We start from the raw sequence: 21,833 nt of genomic DNA on the forward strand, positions 1-21,833 counted from the left end.
ATTCAGATGGCTGCTGCACAGATTTGTGACACTTATCTTAATATTAATAATTATATTGGCGTGTAGTTGCACAAATTTACGGACTCGTTCATTCGTGGCTGTTTTCACGTTTATTGCTTTGTTCATATTAGTCTCGATGTTTCCAATGTTCTGGATAGCTCGACGTAATTGACAGGTAATATATTAACTTGACATTAACAAAGACACAGCGGGACGGATCATCTGGGAAGTGATGGACAGGGAGAGCCTGACTAAAACTAATTGGAGGTCAGACACATTCTGCATCTCCCTCTTCCCTCCATTGTTTACGTTTCTGTCGCTGCTGATACTGTCGCATAAAAACGGCGATCACTCGACAAGACGCGTAGAGGAAATAAAATTAAATTCCAAAAGAAAATAGTAACGCACAGTAACGCAGAATGATTTTGATAAGTAACTGTAGTCTTACTACTGGATATGAAATAGCAAAGCTTTAGATTACTTGTTACTGAAAAAAGTGATCACTAGTCACTAGTCCATTAAGCTTCAGAACTGACATGCACAAGCTTTCACAAGCAGAGACTGGGTTATTCTGGGCCTTTTTGCAGCACACTCTTCAGCATCACAAGTTCAGTAAAACCCCATTGAGAACACTTGCATTTGTGTTAGACAGGCCATCACCATTAGAACTAGCAGAAAGCAGATTGTGTTTTTAGTGTTCAGTACCAGTAACCACTGATTCAGAAAGCAGCGTACTGGCCGTCAGTGGTCAGCACTGTGACTCAGGAAGGTGGAGTAAAATCTTTAGTCACAATAAAATATACAGATTTAAAACACAGGATGTTTTTCTTTTTCAAAGAATAGTGAAATTCACATTGTCTTGTATAAAAAGTGCACAGAGAAATCATGTTTGTAATGAAATGTGTTTTGGTTTTTTTTGTTGTTTTTTTTACAAGGGTTGAGCCAGTTGTTTTAAATATACACCATCTACCACATCTATTTGAGCTGGGGGGGGTTTACACGTATATTTATGCTCAGGTTTACTGGATAATCACACACTGTTCTGATGCTTCGTTAAAGTCTTGTGATTCCTCTAGGCAACAATTATAGTGTTTGCAAGTTGACTAAATACCTTTTAAAGACTTATTAAGACTAACCTGTGGGTACTGTCAGAAGGTCATCAGATGTTTCTGGTAATACAGAGCAAACGGTGGTTTCACTGGTTGCATTTTTAAGTCACACCCCTGTTGCTTTTTGTCATGTAACTGGATGTGTATTTGGTGTATTTTATTAGGATTATATATCATAGATCAACACAAAGTGGTTCATAATTTTGAAGTGGAAAAAAGTAGTAAATTATTTTTTTATCAAAATTAATAAGAATATGCAAAGTGATCCATGGATTTTAATTGAGCTTTTCTTTTCAGTCTGATAGCCCTAACTAAAATTCAGTGCATTCAAAAAGCACCTAGCTTGTAAGTTGAACTCACCTATTTGTTATTTAAAGAGATTCACGTTCCAACAGGGCACCTCAGAACACCTCAGAATACAACACAAGCTGTAATGATGCTGTTAAAGTTCAAATACTTTTGCAAGGCGTCATACTCTCTGTTGTGTGTTAGAGGATGTAGAGATTTCTGCCTTTTAAACTGTATACTTTTTGGGGAAAAGGTGGATTGTTTTAAGTTGTCATTTATGTAAAGCCAAATTAATACATAAATAAAAGGAAATGCCTTATCATCGATGTGAAGCTCTTTGGCGACTTCTAGATGCCATACAGTAGTATCCCCACCCATACACAAAACCATTGTCTTCCTCGCTCACAGGTCCAAGTCCAAAAAAGAATAATATGTTACGTCACTGTAGCTGTCCTGACCTACGTTGTTTAAATGTTCTATTCTTCTGTAATCTCCAGGGAGTCTGCTACACCAGAGAAAGGCATTTGCACTCTATCAGAATTGACCTTTACATCTGTGATAGATGTGAGTTTGGTTGTGCTGACATTATTATGAGACAGGCGAGCGCTGTACACTTGAGTGCTCTGTTCAGTGGTGAATCATGACCAGTCATTTCCTTTGCTTGTGTGTTTGTACCATTGTGTATCAGTAGACTGCAGCCAAGAGGAAGAGGGTTGGTAGTATGTGCACATGTACATGTACTACTCTTATAACAGAACCACCCAGTGGCTTTTACATTAGTCCTAGAAAGAAAAGAAGCTGTTAAAAAAAACACAAAGGCTACAAAGTTTTTTGTTTTTTTTAATAAATAGACTTATGTAACTTTTAAGTAGGTCAGAATTAAAAATAGATAACTACAAGGTTGTATAGGTGTACCAAAATAACATGACAGTAGTATTGATACAACAAAAATACTTCACATGTAAAACTTACATTAAAGGCACAGCATAATAATAAACACAGCAGTAAACACTGAAGGAGCTATGATGACCAGTTGGCAGGTAGGGCAAGGTTTCCAAGTCCTGCTATGTTGACAGGCATTTCAGAACAGTAAAACAACACCTGGAATTGAAAAAGAGACAAAAAATATGTAATCCAATGGAAATGGTACATTTGACTATACTTTGCAGATTAATTTGGCGTTTTATTTTTACTCAAAAGCCAAAAATTCAAAATCTCAGGTTTAAATAGAAAACTATTTATTTGAAGTCAGAACTCTAAGCAAGTCTCTCACAAACCCAAAATCTAAAAATTTCTTCATTTGGACATCTGACATTTTGAGGATTTAATTGCTTCTCAATATCTGCTCCACATATAGCATACTAAATATGAATATGTTAGTGAACGCATTCCTTTAGTATTTAATGAGAAGGGCTACAGCAGCAGAAGATCAGACTGGTCACTACTCTGGTCAGCTAAGAACAGGATATCATGACTACAATCCATACTGAATTGCCAAAATTCAGCAATAGTAGATGTAGGTTTAATGAGTCTCAATTTCACCTGTAACGTCTAGATGTCAGGGTCAGATTTTGACGTGTGCACGGATTTATTAACAGTAAATAAAATATGGTTAAATTAAAATTGTGTTTGTGTGGTAGTAGTTAGAAATACTTCATTGTCACTGAAGTTTCAGATTCAATTTATTTGAACTATCTTTTGTCGGTTTGTGTGTATGAACCGTGCATCACTGTTGGTTAGTCTTGTGCACTGTAAATGGTTGATATAAAAATTTGTTTTAAGTACCACTAACTGCACTGCAAGTACCAGAATGATTAGAACCATGATTCTAGAAGACCTATCTAATCTCCACAGCTCCGGCCCATTTCTAACTAACGCACCCACACAAGCTGAATCTGCCCTGCCTGCTATTTTTAGCACCACGCTACATTAGCATTTCACACTCCACTGAAAGCCTAAGGTATGGCAGGGGTTTTGATAAGGCAGCTGATTTTTTCCCCCGTCAGACACGTTCAAATTAGATATAATTGTCTTTTTTGTGCATTACTTTAGCAATTCACACCTCCTTCTGTTTATTGTTCTAGTAAAGAGTTTTCCCTTATATCTTTCACACGGTTGCTACTTCTCTAAGTCCTTGTATCTCAGATGAACTGATTGAAGCAGAAAATCCTCCTCCTTTTACTTTCTCTATTAATAAGAATAATACCCAGAGTTCTAACTAACAAAGCAATAGCACTTCTATCACCAGGCCCACAGAAAGCCTCACTCCTACTTTTCTAGCATACACACACACCTCACAGCCGCTACACCAACCCGTTGTTACACACACACCTCCCAACTGCAGCCTGGAGCTGAACACAGAGTCCCCGAGGGAGGGAGGAGGGGTCATGAGGAGGGGATAAACTCCCCTTCTCATTTCTAAACCCTCCCAGCAAAACTCCAGGAGAGGAGGAAACTTAACTTTACTCACTTTCTCTGCACAAACATACACACACATGGCTCCAGATGGTGAACACACACCACCTCAAGCCTCTCTTTTCCTCTTACGCTTGGAAAGACTGAACCTACACACTTGCTGCAGAGCTCGTCTTTAGGGAAGCTTTTCTACACAGCTGGCTTGGACTTTATTTCACAGAAAAGCAAATGGTTCATGAAGGAGACGGAAGAGGATTTAAAAAAAAGAAAAGTCAAGACTTCTTCCGCTCACACTGTCTTACTTCAGAGTGAAGTCATCCAGTGCTGGGAGCCTTTGTGGAAAGACCGCCTGGTCTGGACCTGATCATAGACCTCCAGATTTGAGGTCTCCTCTCTCCTAACAGCTCTTTTCTTATCAGCTTTTCTTTTTCTCCCTGCTTCTCTGATTCATTTGCATGTTCCTGCCAAACAAAAAGAAGCATTCTGGGAAAGAGATCGGGCTAAAGGCTGTGAGGATTTAATGTGAAGCATGTTTCCTCTGAGCTCTTCTAAAGGCTGTCTGTTTTTTCTAAACCTCAGGTGTTTCAATGGCGTCAACTGGAGAACCTTTACTTCAGAGAGAAGAAGTTTTCAGTGGAAGTTCATGACCCCAGGAGGTAAATTTACATCACAAACTCAAGCTCTTAAAGCACTTTATTGATTTGTGTTTTTATATTCTTTTGAGATTTTAGACTGTCATTGAGTCATCACAGTCCATTTTGTTGATCTTATGTTTAGTAAAACATGCCAATTTAAATGATAGAAGTTTCCTAAGTTGTGGACACCTTCCCATGCCTTTTACTTTAAGTTTATAGTCAAACATATGGGGATATGTAGCGATCCAAAGTGTATTCTGTGTGGAGCAGGAAAACAGAGGTTGGAGTCGAATTTAGTAAAAGTAGTAAAATTTGTCTTGGCAGCACAGCAGACGTTGGGGATGTCATGGTGGAACAGATTGATAGTCGGAGTCTTAAACATGTGTTCACACACAAACACACACAGAGTAAAGCACTGATAGATTATAGGAGAAGGAGAGATGGATGTAGTGTAGCTCTTTGTAGAGGAAGTGACCTCTCCTGTGTTTGTTTAACATGGCTGTATTTATATATATATATATATGGAGTGTTATTCTGCAGTCAGAAAGGGAGGGAATGAGTGAAAAAGAGACAGACAGGGTGAAACAGGGAGCAGCGGTGTGTTCTTTAAAGGAAGCTGTCATTAGAGCGAGCTGGTCTGCTGCAGATGTGTGTTTAAAAAAAGGATGAGTAAACAATTTAGGACATTGTGTGTGGCTTTTCTAAAATAAAAAACATCTTTATCATCGTTATTCGTTAGTTTCAGTAGCAGCAGGCGCCGCTAGAGTAGTTGAACAATCTTTTGTTTTCAGTGTATATAAGGAGGCCTTTTGTCCGCTCCTACTGTAGGGCGTCGGTAACCAGAAGGACGTTTGGACACAGCGGCATCGCCGTGCATACCTGGTACGCCTGTCCTGCTCTCATAAAGTCCATCTGGGCCATGGCCATCAGCCAGCATCAGTTCTACCTGGACCGCAAGCAGAGCAAGGTCAGTTTCAAAGCAATAAGTCAGAGAATGCCGTCATCTAACAAGTTTGATTCCCAAGAAACAATGCTAAATTTACTTTAATCTAAAAACTGAATTTTGGACCACCGCGTAACAGTCCAGTTCTTTTTCTTCAAAGTCCTGATTTGTTTTTTATCAAGGTTCTGCTAGTGTTTAGGGTAGCCGATGTTCAGGACAACCGTGTGTGTGGTATCACTTGAAGCACTGACTCCAGTTGTTGTCCAAGACTTGTGAACCCACCCAAACTCTTAACTGAAATTTATCTCTCTAATCTTTTCATAGATCCAGTTATTTCCATTGATCTATTAAACTTTCCAAAATTACGCTTGAATAAGGCTCGTTGTAAAGTCACCTTCTTTAACAACAATATTTTGGTTAAACCTCTTCTGAAATTTGAATAAACCAGAGATTGTTTTTTTTAGTTGCTATTCAGGGTCAAATGTAATAACTCAATGTAATAATTACGCATATGCTATTGATTATATCCTAATTTATTGAAATGTAACTGTATTTGTACACAATATGTTTTTGCAAATGTTCCTATTGGTTATCTTTCCAGTCAAAGATCCATGCTGCGCGGAGTCTGAGTGAGATCGCGATAGATCTTACAGAGACAGGAACTTTGAAGACATCCAAATTGGCCAACATGGGCAGCAAGGGCAAGATTATCAGTGGCAGCAGCGGCAGCCTGCTCTCCTCAGGTATGTATGTGTATGTACTGTATGTGCGTGTTTGGATCCGAGTGTGTTGAGGAAAAATAAAACAAAAGGAAAAGATTTGACAAACGCTGAAGAAGAATGATTAATATAAGACTCTGTATGTGTTTGCATGCGTTGGTATAGGCAGAGAGGAGCTTTGGAAGGACAGAAGCAGCTGTCACTGGAAACAGAATACCCATTCTCTGATGAATGTTCTCACACATATACTGTACAAACACCCAACCCTGTCTTTCAGTATGCATGGAATACCACTCCCACCCTCCATGTCACAGATTCATCCTCCAGAGGCCCCTACCCCCTCTAAATTTAGGGGGTGAGAGAATGAAAGGGCGGCAGTTTGAGTACAAACTTGACATTGCCTTTAAAACAATGCCTATCTGTGCTAAGCAAGTAATGAATGGGACAGAAGGTTTGTTTTCCAACTAAAATTAGAGTTGAAAGGAAAACGCCCTTTAGATCCCAGAAAGCCATTATAATGTAATGAGGAAACTCAAGAACAGTTATTTGTTTGGCTGCTACAACACCATCTTCACAGTCCTGGAAAATTTGATTGATTACTAAACCAACACAGTGGAGAAAAGATTGACAATATGGGCTTCTCTGACAAGTTACTTATAAGTTATTCATGAAGTTCTTTGTTTGAAAAATTTCTTCTTGTGTGAATTTTGATACTTTGTGTCAGTGTTGTAGTCAAGACCACCTAACCCAAGACCAAGACAAGGGTGTATCGAGACCGAGACAAGACCAAGACGGAGCTTACCTTTCTTTGAGCTTCTTTTCTAAGTGACGAAAAAAGTTAGATGTAGTCCCCACCGTCTGTGAAAGCAAAGCCTTTGGTTTTCTTAGGATTTATGCAGCGCAATTCTATTACTGTCGATTAGACAGACATCTTCTGCTGCTCAAAGAAAACCACTGCGCATGTCTTGGAGCGCCGCGTGCGAGTGGAAGGTGGGGTGGGGGGAGTAACAGAATTGGTAAGTCACGTTATTGCTTGGATTTTTATCGGTGCGTTTTACATCCAATGAAAACAAACATGTTAACAAATAAACTGGACAGTATGCAATAAGTTTAGTGATATTTCCACAGTTTCAGTCTTGACTGGTCTTGAAATAAAATCCCGAGTCCTCAGCGCCCAAGACCGAGACAAGACCAAGACTGAATGCGGTCAAGTCCGAGATGAGACCGAGACTATCAAAAAATGGTCTCGAGACCAAGACCAGTCTCGAGTACTACAACACTGCTTTGTGTATAAAAACTGAATTTGGGTCATGCAAAACAACCATGTTCCAAACCACACGTAAATCTACTACATCACATGACTACAGCCACATGAAAGAAATGCTGGCACACTAGCGTACAAGCCAAAGTGAATTGTGCATAGACAATCACAGTACACACAAATACAAAAAGTTCAGTTTTAGATCTGTGTACTTCACAGTTGTTTTGAACTTTGACCTTAAAAATTATGCACATTATAACTATAAGATTCTATTTTTGCTTTGTAGTTTATTTTGAACTACAAAACATTTTCCTTATTGGTCACGTCTGTATTGTCTGAAAGGTCAGCCACACTTTGAAACACATCAACGTCAATGAGAAAGGAACAAGGTCCCTGTGTGTATGTTTGTGTTGTTTTTAACGTGGCATAGTACAAAGAAGGCTGGCACCATCTCCGGGTCTTGGCGAAGTGCGTCACTGACTTTGTCCTAAATTGCCCTTTTCTCTAAACACTTGCATGCTCACACAAACACAGCTCTAAAACTCAGCTCCCTTATCAAAACGTTCCATTCACTTCCCTGTAAACATCCTGCAGGAGCAGCAGGTGCACACGCAGCTCCTCTCCCCCTTCCCCAATCTCCCGTACAAGACCTCTCCTGATGTTTTGTGTTGTCTGCGCCTTGCAGGCTCTCAGGAATCAGACAGTTCCCAAACTGCTAAGAAGGACATGCTGGCAGCTCTGAGGGCCAGGCAGGAAGCTCTGGAGGAAACGCTGCGACAGAGACTAGAGGAACTCAAGAGCATCTGTATCAGAGAAGCGGTATGAGAAAAATGGCCACAAATATTTTTGAATGCTTCCTGGAATTCCCTTTTTTCAACTTTATTACTCTAATGTTTTTGCAGGAACTAACAGGGAAACTTCCAAAGGAATATCCTCTTGATCCCGGAGAGGAACCACCCACAGTGAGACGGAAGATTGGCACTGCCTTCAAACTGGACGAGCAAAAAATCTTACCAAAGGGCGAGGTAGTGGTCCGATTCCTAGTTCCCCTCTCCAGCATTTTTCTGTATTGTCCTGATCCTCCTCTTACCAAACAAGCATAATAAATATATGAGATCATAAAGTTAGGTTTGTTTGTAGAAAAAGCCTACAATCTGATACATTTTGCACCTAGAAGACGTTTAGCTTTTTATTTTGCTTCCTTTTTATGCCACGGGTAGTTTTTCCAACAGAGCACAGCTTCTAAATATAGTGTGGCTGCATTTTAACCACAGGAAGTGGTGATAGTAGGATTGTGTGCGTGCCTGAATGTGTGCGTGTTTCACTGAGTTTGTGTTCTTTGAAAAGGATCCAGGGACACAGTATCACAAAAACCGCCTTCCAAGCAGAAAGATATATCATAATTTTACACTAAGCACCTTAAACTGTGACTACACAGAAATAGAAGCTACTCCAGCGGTGCTGCAAGGTCGCTGTTAGTGAGAAGGATTCTTAAGAACAGATATAGTCTAATATTAAGAGACCCAAAAGGTAATATATTATTATCCTGTCTCTGCTGAGGTAACTGAAATCATATGTGTGTGCTCTCACACTCCAATGCAGGAGAAAGCTACTTTGAATCACAAGATGGCAATCCAAATTACCAGTCAGGGCTGTGCAACTCAGACTCAGACTTCTCATGCACTATGTTTGTATTTGCATTTATCTACTGTTCAGAATATGTTTTCTTTATTCAACCTGCTCTGTTCTATAAATCCCAGAGAGCTGCTGTGTAGGAGTGGATAGATTGATGCTGGGCTGTTTTTATTGGGGGACACTGGGTCTTAATAGAGTGGTGAGAGACTGTGCAACGACAGCATAGATAAATGATTTCCGCAGTGTGTTTTTACTGGCACAGATATCTCTCTGCGTGTCTGACTGAATATGTGACATGGGAGAATTAGTATGATTTCGTGTCTGGACGCTCAGGCTTGTTGTTTTTGGATTTTTCATTTGTTTCTGTTGCTACAACATTGAGGGGATCCAGTACCTTTTTGCTTCTTTTGTATAAAGTTTGCACTTGTGTGTTTATGCCAGGAGGAGGAGCTTGAGCGTTTGGAGCGGGAGTTTGCCATTCAGTCGCAGATTACAGAGGCGGCCAGGCGTCTCGCCAGCGATCCTCACGTGAGCAGCAAAAAGCTGAAGAAGCAGAGGAAAACTTCTTATCTGAATGCACTTAAGAAGCTCCAGGAAATTGAAAACTCTATCAATGAATATCGGGTCCGCTCCGGCAAGAAGCCGACACAGAGGGCGTCACTTATCATAGAAGGTACCAATTTATCTGGAGATGTACCTGTCAGAGATTTCTTGTCCTTTTTCTGTTCTTGAATTTCAATTTGTCTGAAAGAAAAACAGTTTTATTCCTACGTTTTGCATAAAAAGAATTCAACTGCTCCAACAGTCAAATGTAAAATAAAGTATTGATTGCTCTCCCCACACCCACTTTTTGTCAGCATGAAATGAATCCCTACAAAATAAAACTAATAAATCAGCAGTTCACAATCTCTAGCCAATTTCTTAGTGAATCTCTGATTTTAGCCACAACACTTGCATAAGTAGTATTACTCGTTTTATGTTCTGTCTCTTCTGTATAAGTAAAACACTCAACATGTACACCCCATATATTTTTTTTCTGTCTTTCTTTCCTGTAGAAGCCAATATATGTTCTGAAGACAGCTCACTATCTGATGCACTGGTCTTAGATGACGGTAAAACTTTACCTTTTCTTGAATGTTATACTTTATCACAATAATTATTAGAGTTGTTACCTCTCTTTTTTATTTCAGATGATCCTCAAGTTACAGATACCCCAACCTTTTCTCCTGTAGCGTCGCCTCATAAAGGCCTCCCTCCACGACCCCCCTCTCACAGCCGGCCTCCTCCCCCGCAGTCCCTGGATGGACTGCGACACATGCACTACACTCGCTCTGACTATGATAAATCTCCCATCAAACCCAAGATGTGGAGCGAATCGTCACTGGATGAGCCTTACGAAAAAGTAAAGAAGCGCTCTTCTCACTCCAGGTATTCTAGCTCTTCTTTTTGTTTGATAAGGTTTGATAAAGTGTCCACACCCCTTGAATCTTGCTAGAATTTACTACTACATATTTGTTACATAGAAGCAAAAAGCATCCATATTTTTTCAAGTTTTTAACAAGTAAAAAAAATAAGACGTGTTGCAGGTAATAATATTTGGACTTTTTTATTCTGATAACCCGAAAAAAAAATCCAGCACAAGTGGGCAGAGCTAGATACACAGGAAGAAAACCTGTTAGGGTCTACAAAAGACTAGTGTGTGAGGCAGCGATTCACCTTTCAGCTGGACGTTGAGCCTAAATGTGGTCTGATTTAGACTAAACTAGATTCACATGTTAGAATTCACAGATGCTCTCCGTTCAGTGTGGCCAAGCTTGAGCTGTTAAACAATGAATAATAGGCAAGAGCTTTGGTTTCCAGATGTGAATGCAAAAGACTTCAAACTGTAATTCCAGCAAAACTTGGTTCAACAAAGTATTGACTCCAGGATGGCAGAAAACTGATTACAATTGCATGTGACACATTACTGTAGTTGGTAATAAAGTTTGTGAATACAAATCCCAATAAAATACATTAAGGTTTATGTTTGTGATGTCACAAAACATGCTTTGCATGGGACTGAGTTGTGTTTGTTAAATGTGAATACGTGTAAAGCAAACAGATGCACACAACCCATCCATGTGTGATATAAAATACCGTCTCTCCCTTCTGTTCAGTCACAGGCGTTTTCCAAGTTCTGGGAGTACTGAAGCAGGGGGCAGTAACTCCCTTCAGAGCAGCCCGATCAGGAGCACACCTCACTGGAACTCTCAGTCCAGCATGCCGTCAACACCGGACCTGAGAACCAGAACTCCACACTATGTACATTCCACCAGGTCAGTCAGCATGAGTCTGAAACCTAGACAGAAAAACTCTGAACATTGAAATGTCATTTGTGACCTTTTCTTGACCTTCGTTTCACAGGTCAGTGGACATCAGTCCCACCCGTCTGCACAGTCTCTCTCAGCACTTTAGGAACCGCAGCTCCAGCCTTGAGTCCCAGGGCAAACTGCTAGCATCCGAACCCGATGCACATCCGCACACCCTGGGCAGTCCCGACTTTTTCCTTGGCCCGGGACGAGGCTCCAATGGCTCCGACCCACTGGATGACTGTTCATCCTGTACCAGCCAAAGCAGCTCAGAGCATTATTGCCCCTCTGGTGGACCCCCTGGCAGCAACCCCAACTATTCCACTCTGGGAGAGGACTCACCTTCCAAAGCCAGGCAGAGGCAACGGCAAAGGCACAGGTGAGGGCCAGGCCGTTAGTTTTTATGATTATCTGCTCACTTTATCAAACTCCGTGTTAATTAAGGCAAATGTCAATATCTTTTCTCCACAGGTCTGCTGGTCAGTTGGGTTCCTCGAACTCGGGCTCTATGCCAAATCTGGCAGCTAAGAACGGCTCCGTTGGAGGCTCAGGTGGAGGTGGGATCGGAGGTGGGCATCATGGAGTTTACCTCCACAGTCAGAGCCAGCCCTCCTCCCAGTACCGCATCAAGGAGTACCCTCTGTATGTGGAGGGCAGCTCCAACGGCGTTGTAGTGCGCAGCTTGGAAAGCGACCAGGAGGGTCACTACAGTGTGAAGGCCCAGTTTAAGACCTCTAGCTCCTACACAGCCGGCGGACTTTACAAGGAGGCCTGGGGTGGGGAGGAGGGAGGAGAGGGAAGCGGCCGACTCACGCCATCTCGATCTCAGATCGTACGGACTCCATCGTTAGGGAGAGAGGGTGGCGGAGGAGGGGGGAGGGCAGCGGTGTCTGAGGAGCTGCGCTGTTGGTACCAGAGGTCATCAGGGAGCCTAAAAGAAAGAAGCCACTCACATTCAGGATCCACATCTTCTGAGACTGGGTCACAGCAAGGCACTCTGGGACATGGACGGGGGAGCAGAGTTGGATCACTCGCCAAGGGCTCACCAGGTATGCTTTCAATTATTTTTATTAAACTCCATATATCAGTGTTAACAGACCATCAGCTGTTCCCCATTAGAGAAAAAAGAGTATTCAGTTTTATTCAGCCTTGCTGTTAAGGACAAGTAAACATGACATGGTATATAATAAACACTGATCGACCAATTATGACTTGTTTCCTATTCTTCTATAATTTAAAAAGCGATTTAGAGTTAGAACAAATTTATTTTAATTTGCTTTATGGTTGACTACATTTTACATTTCAAGAGACGAAGGTCACTTTATCCATTATCTTCTGCTCATCTTGGAGCAGATCACGGTGGTAGCAGCCAAAGCAGGGGGACACAGACTTCCCTCTTCCCAGTCACTTGAGCCAGATCCTCATGAGGAATCCCAAGGCGTTCCCAAGCCAGCTGAGAAACATAATCCCTCCATCTATGTCCAATTGTCCCTGGGATTCCTCTGGATCTCCATCTGGTGCCCGGAACGCCTCACCAGGGAGGCATCCTAACCAGATGCTCGAGTCACCTCAGCTGGCTCTTCTCGATGTGGAAGAACATCGGCTCGACTCTGAGTCCTTCCATGAGCTTCTCACCCTATCTCTATAACAGAGCTAGGACACCCTGTGCAAGAAACTCATTTCAGGAGCTTGTATCCGCAGTCTTAACTTTTTCGGTCACAACCCAAAGCGCATGTCCATAGATGAGGGTAGAAACGTACATCGACCGGTAGATCGAGAGCTTCACGTTTTGGCACAGCATCACTGTAGACGCCGCAATCTGCCTATTGAGCTCCCACCCCATTTTTCCCCTCATTCATGAACAAGACCTAGAGATATGTGAACTCCTCCACTTGAGGCAGGACCTCTTCCCCAACGCAAAGAAGGCTGTCTGTCATTTTCTGGCTCAACACCATGGTCTTGAATTTGGAGGCACTGATCCTCATCCCGGCTGCTTCACACTCAACTGTGAAATGCTCCACTGAAAGCGGAAAAGATAACATTCAATGAGTAAAATATAAAATGTAAAAATATTTGAACAGTTAGAATTTGAAGCCTTGACATTGTTGGCATGACACAGGAAAGCAAATAAGTAGAAATCTCGGGTTATTGAAACTTCACTTGAGAGTCATTTGACAGCAGGAGCAAAGTGAAAACCAGCATGGAAGAATTATGTTTTGAACAGAAAATAAAATGTAAAATGCATACTTGCAATTCAACAATTATAAACTTCCATAGTTTATAATTGTTGTCAACATTATTATTATATCAACATTTGTGTACTATCTTTAATTTTAATCTGGTTGTAAAGCTTGTCTTATTGTTTAGTCTGTACATTTAAAATAAATAAAAGAAACTTTATCAGAAGCAGTGTTAATTAAGGATGCATAATATCGAAATGTATACCAAGTACAGAAATTTACCAAAAACAGTAAAATACAATTTCACCCTTTTTCATTCCATTTTTCAGTGTCTAAAAAGCAGTGAAATTCATATTTAGACTTTTTTACAAGCCATATAAAATGTACTAAAGTTCCCAAACAAGAACCTGGCATATAATACCACAGGCTAGTAGCATGACCTCATTTGACAAGCGAAAGAGATAAAGATTTTTTACTCGAGTTGATCTAAGTTAGCGCAGATGCCCGAAAAGCAGGGAAATTACCCTGTAAGACAAACAAAAAATCGGGAATTTTTTTCTCCAACTGACTCCGGAGGCAAAATGCATTTGTCACACTGAAACCACATCCCTCAGCCCCACATGTGAAGCATAGCTGGAATTCCTTCTGTCCCTCACCCCCTTTTGTCACCTTTATTCGTGTTGCTTGACTAATTGTCGGCTCTCCCTTCAGCTGCTTCCCCTCACAGCCAGAGGAGCCTGACGCCATCCAGTGAGCACCCAGCCACGCCCACACCGCCCTGTAGCCCACAGCACATCATCAACTGGAAAAGCGGGTAAGAAACAATCGCACAGTTTCAGGAGGGTACCAGAAAGCTTTAGCTTTGGTGTTTTCATCTTTGTCCAAACCTGACCCAAAACACGCTCACAAGCTTCGGTTCTGTTTCTGTTTATGTCAGCTTTTATTGTTTTCACATCACGCTCTATGTAATTTGGGTTTTGTTTTCAAAGCTTTTCTAACTCCAGCCAATTTAATATGTCTTTTTCGCATCTTCATTGCTACTTTTCTTTTCCTTTTTTCTCAATCTTTTTCATTTCTCAATCATATCCCCCTCACTCTGCTGGACATTTCCTTTTGGACGTCCATCCCATCACTTAATATTTGTCATTTCTCTCTTGTTTGTCTTTCTGTCTTTACTAACCCCCTTTCCTTATGTGTGTGTCCTCTCTCCCGGTTTAGAGGCACAGCAGACAGCTCTCCTACTGAGGACGTCTGTCAGTCTCCCCCTCAGCCCAGCTCTGATGCATAGAGGTACCGTGTAGCATTGGTAGTAAAACATAGCAATAGCAAAGGAGGATTTTGGTAGTAACAAATTTTCTAGGAATCAGGCAGTTATGCATAGTGGTTTAGATCTGATATTAGAGATGCACCACTGTAAATTTTTTACCCAATCTATAAATCTCATTTTTTTCATAAAGACTTGACATGTTAGTACCAAATGTAGCTAAATCTGATTTTTATAGCAGAGCTATAATATAATTACTATTAAAAATACTTTTTCTAGCTTAACTGCTGTATGTAGTTAATTAAATTATTTGAGCTTGGTTCAAATTATATCCAGTTATATGAAAATATAAAATTAAATAAATCCAGTTATATAAACAGATTTAAATTGAGATCGTGAGTCTCCATATAAATAAAGTGGTCTTAATACATTGTGGTCAATATAATACTCCCACTTAATAAAAAATATATTGTACCTCATGAAACCGCTGACTTTAGTTTAGGACCAAAGGCAACTTCACATCCAAGTGAGTCCCCATTATTCCTACTGGGTTGACTTATTAAAATGACTTCAGTAAATTATGTTACCAGTGCTTAATTTATAATGATCCTTTGAGGTATTTATTGTGATACCAATAAAGAGGATTTAAAAAAAACAATTACAGTTTATTTGGCTATAAAGACATAACTGCATCCAGTCAGAACCTCACAAAAAAGTATTGGTCATAAAAACAATTATTTCCGCTTCGCTTCTCACCAGTAAAGGCTGTTCAATTAAACACGACTTCCTGGTGCATCTCTACTTGATATACAGATAGTTAGAGTTCTGTAAACAGAGCCCTTCCTTATTACCCACAATAGGGGCTGACAATGGGAAGAGTTTACTTCTCTTGCTCTTTATTGATGGTGGTAATGTTTGCGTGTCGTGCTGTTTCTGTTTCTGTACTTGATCTTTGCATGTGCTCAGCTGTGCTCTGACTGTGACGCTTCACTTTGGTTAACTACTCACAGGATTTATTCATAAAATACATAATGGTGCACTGCTATCAAACATTAAGCATAGAAACTCAGAACCTGCTAGTCATTTTAGTATCTATAAAGTCTTCTCTGCAGTCAGTGATCCTGTTATTTCTTCTTCTGCAGGTCTTTTAGTGACAGCTGTTTTCTCAGCAGCCCCTTGTGTTCAGAGCTGGCAGATGTGCAGTGGTACGGAAAAGACAAGACCAAACCCGGAACGTTGGTCTGAGACCTTCCCGTATGGCCTACAAACAACCTGTTCTCTACTTTGTCCCTCACTGCTACCCGTCGACAACCAAACACCTCATCCAGCCCAGACTTGACTCCACGCAAGCCTCTTCTGTCCCTCCCTGAGTTTCACCACCTGCTTTCATGGCCTATCTATCACAGCTCGGCTGGACAGGGACGCACTCGCTGGGCTTTGATGACGGCTGATTTCACAGGACAGACTGAGAAGTGTTAAAGTCTCCTCCCGCCCCTCTTTGCAGCACTATAGAGTCCTTTCTTTATTCAGCATCTGGAGCGCACAAGCTGAGGGGCAGGAGCGTGAAAGGACAGAGCACAGAAGAATATCAGAAACACAATAAACCCAACATCAGCTTGTCCGCATCCTGTTTCATATCACATCCTGCATTACTCCGGTGCACTGCCACTCGGTCAGAAGATACATGCTGGATTTGAGCCACCGGTTTAAAAGGCATTTATAGCTCTCAATGAACTGTATTTCATTACTTTGTACCTGTAGACATTGCTTCTTTTATTTCTTTAATCATACTTACAAAAGCAGAAGATTTCAGACATGTGCAGGTTTAACTTGTAACATAATTCCCAGATAGTGTTATAACAGAAGAGTAAGTCAGCAATACGTGAGTGAACTCTTGGTAACCATATTAGATGGCTGTCCTTGAGAATATCTGAGAAGGTTATAGCAATAAAGAACACTGGACAAGGTTTTTAATTGGTTTTAATCAACAGAGTGAAGCCAAAACAGGCCTTTTACCTAAAGCTTGTTGCGAAGGATCTTTAGTGTTAGTAGAATTTGGAGTGGATCTTTGTGGATATGACCTTGATCTGCAGTTCATTGGACCTGAAGTTTGACCACAAGATTCTCAATCGCAGAACAGAAACATATAGGTGCATCTCAATAAATTAGAATATTGTCTAAAATGGATTTTTCCGTTCAGTAAATTTCACTTAAAAAACTGAAACTCATCGTTTCATTACAAACCTGTTATGGTACTGTTAATTTTGATGGTTATGGCTCACAGCTAAGGGTGCATTTACACCAGCCTTGTTTAATCCACTTCATTTGAACTCTAGTTCATTTGCCTGGAAAGTCTGGTTTGCTTAGGTGTGAATGTGTAATTGAAGTCTGATGCAGGCCAAAAACACAAACCCTGGTCCACCTACAAACCTAGATCTCAGTTTGGTTGAAGTGAACTCTAGAGCGGTTATATGTGGATGCAAGCGGACCGGAGATTGCTCCAAAAGCAGGAAGCAGACTATAGTTCTGGGTATTCTGGGTAAATACAACCAAAACAAATGTCTAGTCTAATGCAAGTGGAAGAACTGGCTCATGCTCTATTGCCAAAGATACAATATAAATCCTACAACCGCTAAAATCTTACACCACCATGTTTTTGTTTACATTCCGTAAGGAAGGAAATTGTGTTAATGTCTTCTTCAGAGGTTATCATATTGTTTCCTTCATGTTTTTCTTGGTGCAAGAACAACTTGAAGGTTTTTCAAAGGGTTTGGATCATTTGACACTGCAATGTGAAAGCGAACTGCACAAGCTGGAAATGTAACAAGTGTTGCAATTTTAGTCCCCAATCGAACCGAGTCCACCAGACTGTCAGGTGTGAAAACTCCGTGATGGAAACTTTGGGGTCAAAGTCAGTTGTTCAGAAAAATCAACTAAGAAGGGATTTTTAATGCAGCACTACCAGCCAACTAAAAGGTATGTCCATGTACTGTACAGTATCTTCACTCAGACCTTGGTCAGTTCTCAAGTAGCCAGATTGGTTAAATAGCTCTTGGTTGGTGTCTGTTATCTTCCTCTTGACAATACTCCTTAGACTTTCTGTGTGGTTTAGATCCAGAGAGTTTGCTGGTCATTTAAGTACAATGTTACCACGTTTACTAACGCAAGTATTGGTACTTCTGGCAGGTGCCAAGTCCCGCTGGACGAATGAAATCAGAAAAACAGGAGGTGCTCTGAAATTTCCTGGTCGATGTCTGTGCTGACTTAACTCCAGTAGAAAACATGGCTCCCCAAATCATCACTGACTGTGGAAATTTCACAACAGACCTGACTTGGATTTCATGCTTCTCTACTCTTCCTGAAATGTAATAGCTTTTCAATAATAATATGTTTCATTGAGATGCACCTGTATGCGGTCAGAGCACAGGATTTATTGGAGACGTTGTTGTGGCTACATCCAGTCACAGACACTGTAGTGTTTGGTTTTAGTTCAGTTTTTTTCTGGTTTTCCACCTTTTAATTTATCATCACCTCTCAGTGAAGTGTAACTGTTGAAGTCTGTTTGTTCGACCTTAGAGTTTCATCTTGAAGCTGCTCAGTGACTGTGCTGAGCTGTTTTTATGGTGTTGCCTCTATTTTTTCCACCAGTTTTCGTTTGAACCGGTTTTGCTGAGTGACCGTCAATCCCTTTATAGTGCTGTGTTTTCTGCCCATCCTCTGAGCAAGCTCCACAAAACTGGTGCTCTGCATTTGTACTGTAACATAATATTGAACCTGTTTCAGACTTAAGACAGACTCCATCCAGTCTTCACACTCTAAAGCCATTCCATTAAGCAGCAGCCAGGAAACACTCAACCAGTTAAACTCGTTTATTTAAACATACTGTTGATTGAAAGCACAACATTTACAGTATATTTAGGCTGGACCTGCAGTTACTGTGTTCTCTTAGCAAGTGCACCCATTAACGTTTTGGTCAGAAAAGTCCACACGTTTAAGTGCAAAAAAAAAAAAGCTATGGCCGGACGCCAGAGATGTTTGTAAATTCTTATAATTCTTGTCCCACATAGTCCAATCAAACCTTCAGAACAGGGTTAGAAAAGCACACCTGGTCTTTAAACCAGTTTCCCCAAGTGTCGCCAACAAATCCCGGTGGTGCAAAATGATTCCCTCTATTGTTTGTTGTAGCACAAAATTGTAATTTATTAACTGTTTTATTTTACAAATATGACCATCACATGAATATGATTTAACCCTTTTGTTCAAGTAACACTAGAGCAAGGATTTGTGAATGGTACGAATCCCATTATTCCCACCATAATAACCTCTGTTATAAGTGGCCATAAGCACTTAAGAAAAACTTCTAACTCTACATTGTTTTACAAGGAGGTGCAGCCCGCTCCCTAAGTGCATGTCTACTCCTCCAAGAGTAATCCTTGCTTTGTCAATTTTAATACGTCTTTATGCAAGATTAGAACCAGCAATCAAGTTTACCATCTGATAGGAATTCATTTTAAGAGAGCGGTCAGGTTTGATTTCTACCTACTAATGTCTTAGGATTAGTTTGTGTGCTGAAGACCCAGCTCGTGCATGCAGACCCACAGACAAAAGACCTCAAATGCTGCACCATTTTTTCTCCAGCTAAAATGAACTGTCATTGTTTAATAGTGTTGTTCCGACCCCCACAAAAAACTGTTCCTATTATAATCTCTGAGCTCATAGTAAACCAGTGTGAAAACCTTCTGTAGTCCCACAAAACAAACTTTTCCTGCTCCGTGATCATGTATGAAGAATTTTGTAATACTCCAACACTATGGAGTTTTTTTCATGTATGTTCAGAGGACAGCTGTTAGGGTCGATGGGATTTTTTAACTCACATTCATTGTTTTAGCAGCATTAATATTTGATATCAGCCAGTATTTCTTTTTTCCAACACTAAGAAACCCTTTCAGGTGCTACAAAACGACCAGTTACTGCTTTGTCTCGTAGGATCTAGACATCTCTCCATTCTTACCGATTCATGCTAAATGAATTTATTTTAACCGGCAGTTTAATATTAGATCACCTCCTCAACCAGACAGTAGAGCATGTAACTTGAGTTGATCAGTTCTCTTCAGCTGTAATATTACATTAAAGGAGTTGTAGAAAAAAAAAAGTGGAATTGATAAAAAAAATAAAAAACTGAATTCCACAGTTAATTTATTCTTTTTTTCTATTAAGAATTTGTATAGTAACTTTACATTTTGCAAAACTGTGTTGTTGGAAATTAATGATGAATTTTCAAGATGAGAAGCTGTGGTGGTTCTTGAGAGTAAGAAAATAAATTATTGATGAATGTTCTCAAGCTGATGCCTCTGTCTGTTTTTTTTTTTACTTAATGTGTGTTCATAAAATATCTTCAAGGGGCCTTAACTAAGAAGTCACAGTGTCACACTTCTTAATAAAGGTAATCCCTACATGAATTCGTCCCTTCCGGTCCACCAGACACACTCACTCTCGTGTCATCACATCCAGGCTGGCTGCAGTCACTTCTCTCTCACGGGATTTCCTACTGAGTCACAGGAAGAACCAACATAAAAGACGTGACTCTGCAGACCACAGGGCATTTCCACATCACTCTCTTTTAACTCTGTTATGTGGATGTCAGCAGCCATCTTTAGGCCTTATGCGAACAACAGCTGTGTAGGTTTTAAAATCTCTGTCCATTCCTCTTCCCGAACTTCCTGAAGCTCAGGCGGATTGAATGAAGAACATCTGTGAACATCAGATTTCCAGTGTGATTAGCACCAAGTGGCATACAGCTGAAATTACTTATTTTTGTCTCACTGACTTTTAACAAGACAAATTATTTCCTGTTTTAGCCAAGTTAAAATTACCACAGTTAGTGCAATGGGCTTAATGCCATGATAATTACCGGGAACAGTTTAAGAATGTTTCATTTGCTGACTTCAGTTGTAAGTTTACCGACACTAAGATAATGACACAATTAAACAGTTAGAGGCATCACCATCTGTTGATAGGTAAATGTGAAACATTTCAGACAATAGGAGGTGGACTTGTGAATGTATTTTAAAAGGGCAGCATTTTGTTTTCCAGGCACATAGTGCCATTTTATAGCACAATCAAATAACTATGTTAACTTCAATTGTTAAAAAAATGCTACATATCAAATATTACTTAAAAGAAATTTTACTTTTTAATTTCACGCCTTGAAATTTGGCCTCCATCACTTTAAAAACTCTTGCTCTTTCTGAAACTACAAAAATTGTAGAGTTTGTCCATAATGACCATTTGGGACAAGGGGAGGAGTCTGGGAGTAAAAATGCTGTGGGACATACTGCTGGAGGAGAAACTGGTGCATTTCACAAAATACACACAAACATAAGAGAAATGTGATCAGGAAACAACATATCAAGACATTAGCCAGGGAGTTAAATATGGGAAACAAGTGGGTCTAGATGAACCATGACCCTAAGCATGACCCCTGTGACCTAGAGTGGCCATCTAAGAGTCCTGATCTTACTTCCAAGGAGTTTTATGAGTAATTATGTGAACATTTGAATTTTAAAGTTTAACAGAATTTATCTCATTAAGCGCAAATAAATAATTTTTGGTAATCCTGCACTGACCTAAAAAAAGAAAAGCTTAGGCTAATTTGATGTCATATAGTGAGAAAAAATGGTATTGCAAGTTTTTGAGACAGTGTGTATGAACATCTGGTTTCCACTGTATTTCTAGACTTTGACAGGGCCATTCTAAAACATGAATATCTGAACCATGCCATTGTAGGCGTGGTTCCTTGAAGGTGAATCCCTGTCCTGTTTGCAAGTCATTTGTAGTCCTAAATGATTTTCTTCATAGAATTCACTTTTATCCATCTTCTTATCAGATTTGACCAACTTTAATTGGTTTAAAGGGTATGAACACTTTTGCTGCACATCAACTCTTCATCCTGCTTTGGTTTGTACTACAGTTTTGTGTCCCTCTATGCATTAAAATCCCATCTTTCTCTTTGTACTCAGTGGGTTTCCATTGCAGC

General features: G+C 40.3%; 1 protein-coding gene across 8 annotated transcripts in view; it reads left to right on the top strand.

The window, feature by feature from the left end:
* Window positions 1-20,138, top strand: part of frmd4a (FERM domain containing 4A) — a 121,202-nt gene extending 101,064 nt beyond the window's left edge. For 6 of the 8 annotated variants that reach the window (XM_023345170.1, XM_023345172.1, XM_023345162.1 and 3 more), the window contains exons 12-24: window positions 4,392-4,468; window positions 5,273-5,414; window positions 5,992-6,133; window positions 8,056-8,189; window positions 8,273-8,395; window positions 9,447-9,678; window positions 10,061-10,117; window positions 10,196-10,433; window positions 11,162-11,320; window positions 11,409-11,732; window positions 11,825-12,402; window positions 14,245-14,347; window positions 15,940-20,138. In XM_023345170.1, coding sequence (XP_023200938.1) covers window positions 4,392-4,468; window positions 5,273-5,414; window positions 5,992-6,133; window positions 8,056-8,189; window positions 8,273-8,395; window positions 9,447-9,678; window positions 10,061-10,117; window positions 10,196-10,433; window positions 11,162-11,320; window positions 11,409-11,732; window positions 11,825-12,402; window positions 14,245-14,347; window positions 15,940-16,042 — 2,412 coding nt within the window. In that variant the 3' untranslated portion in view covers window positions 16,043-20,138. Of the gene's footprint in view, window positions 1-3,039; window positions 4,198-4,391; window positions 4,469-5,272; window positions 5,415-5,991; window positions 6,134-8,055; window positions 8,190-8,272; window positions 8,396-9,446; window positions 9,679-10,060; window positions 10,118-10,195; window positions 10,434-11,161; window positions 11,321-11,408; window positions 11,733-11,824; window positions 12,403-14,244; window positions 14,348-14,751; window positions 14,824-15,939 lie in introns of those variants that run through there. The other 2 variants (XM_023345151.1, XM_023345179.1) reach the window with 2 other exon arrangements.
* Window positions 20,139-21,833: the final 1,695 nt, after the last annotated feature.

This window comes from Xiphophorus maculatus, chromosome 2, assembly GCF_002775205.1.
Source record: "Xiphophorus maculatus strain JP 163 A chromosome 2, X_maculatus-5.0-male, whole genome shotgun sequence".
NCBI classification, from domain to species: Eukaryota; Metazoa; Chordata; class Actinopteri; order Cyprinodontiformes; family Poeciliidae; genus Xiphophorus; species Xiphophorus maculatus.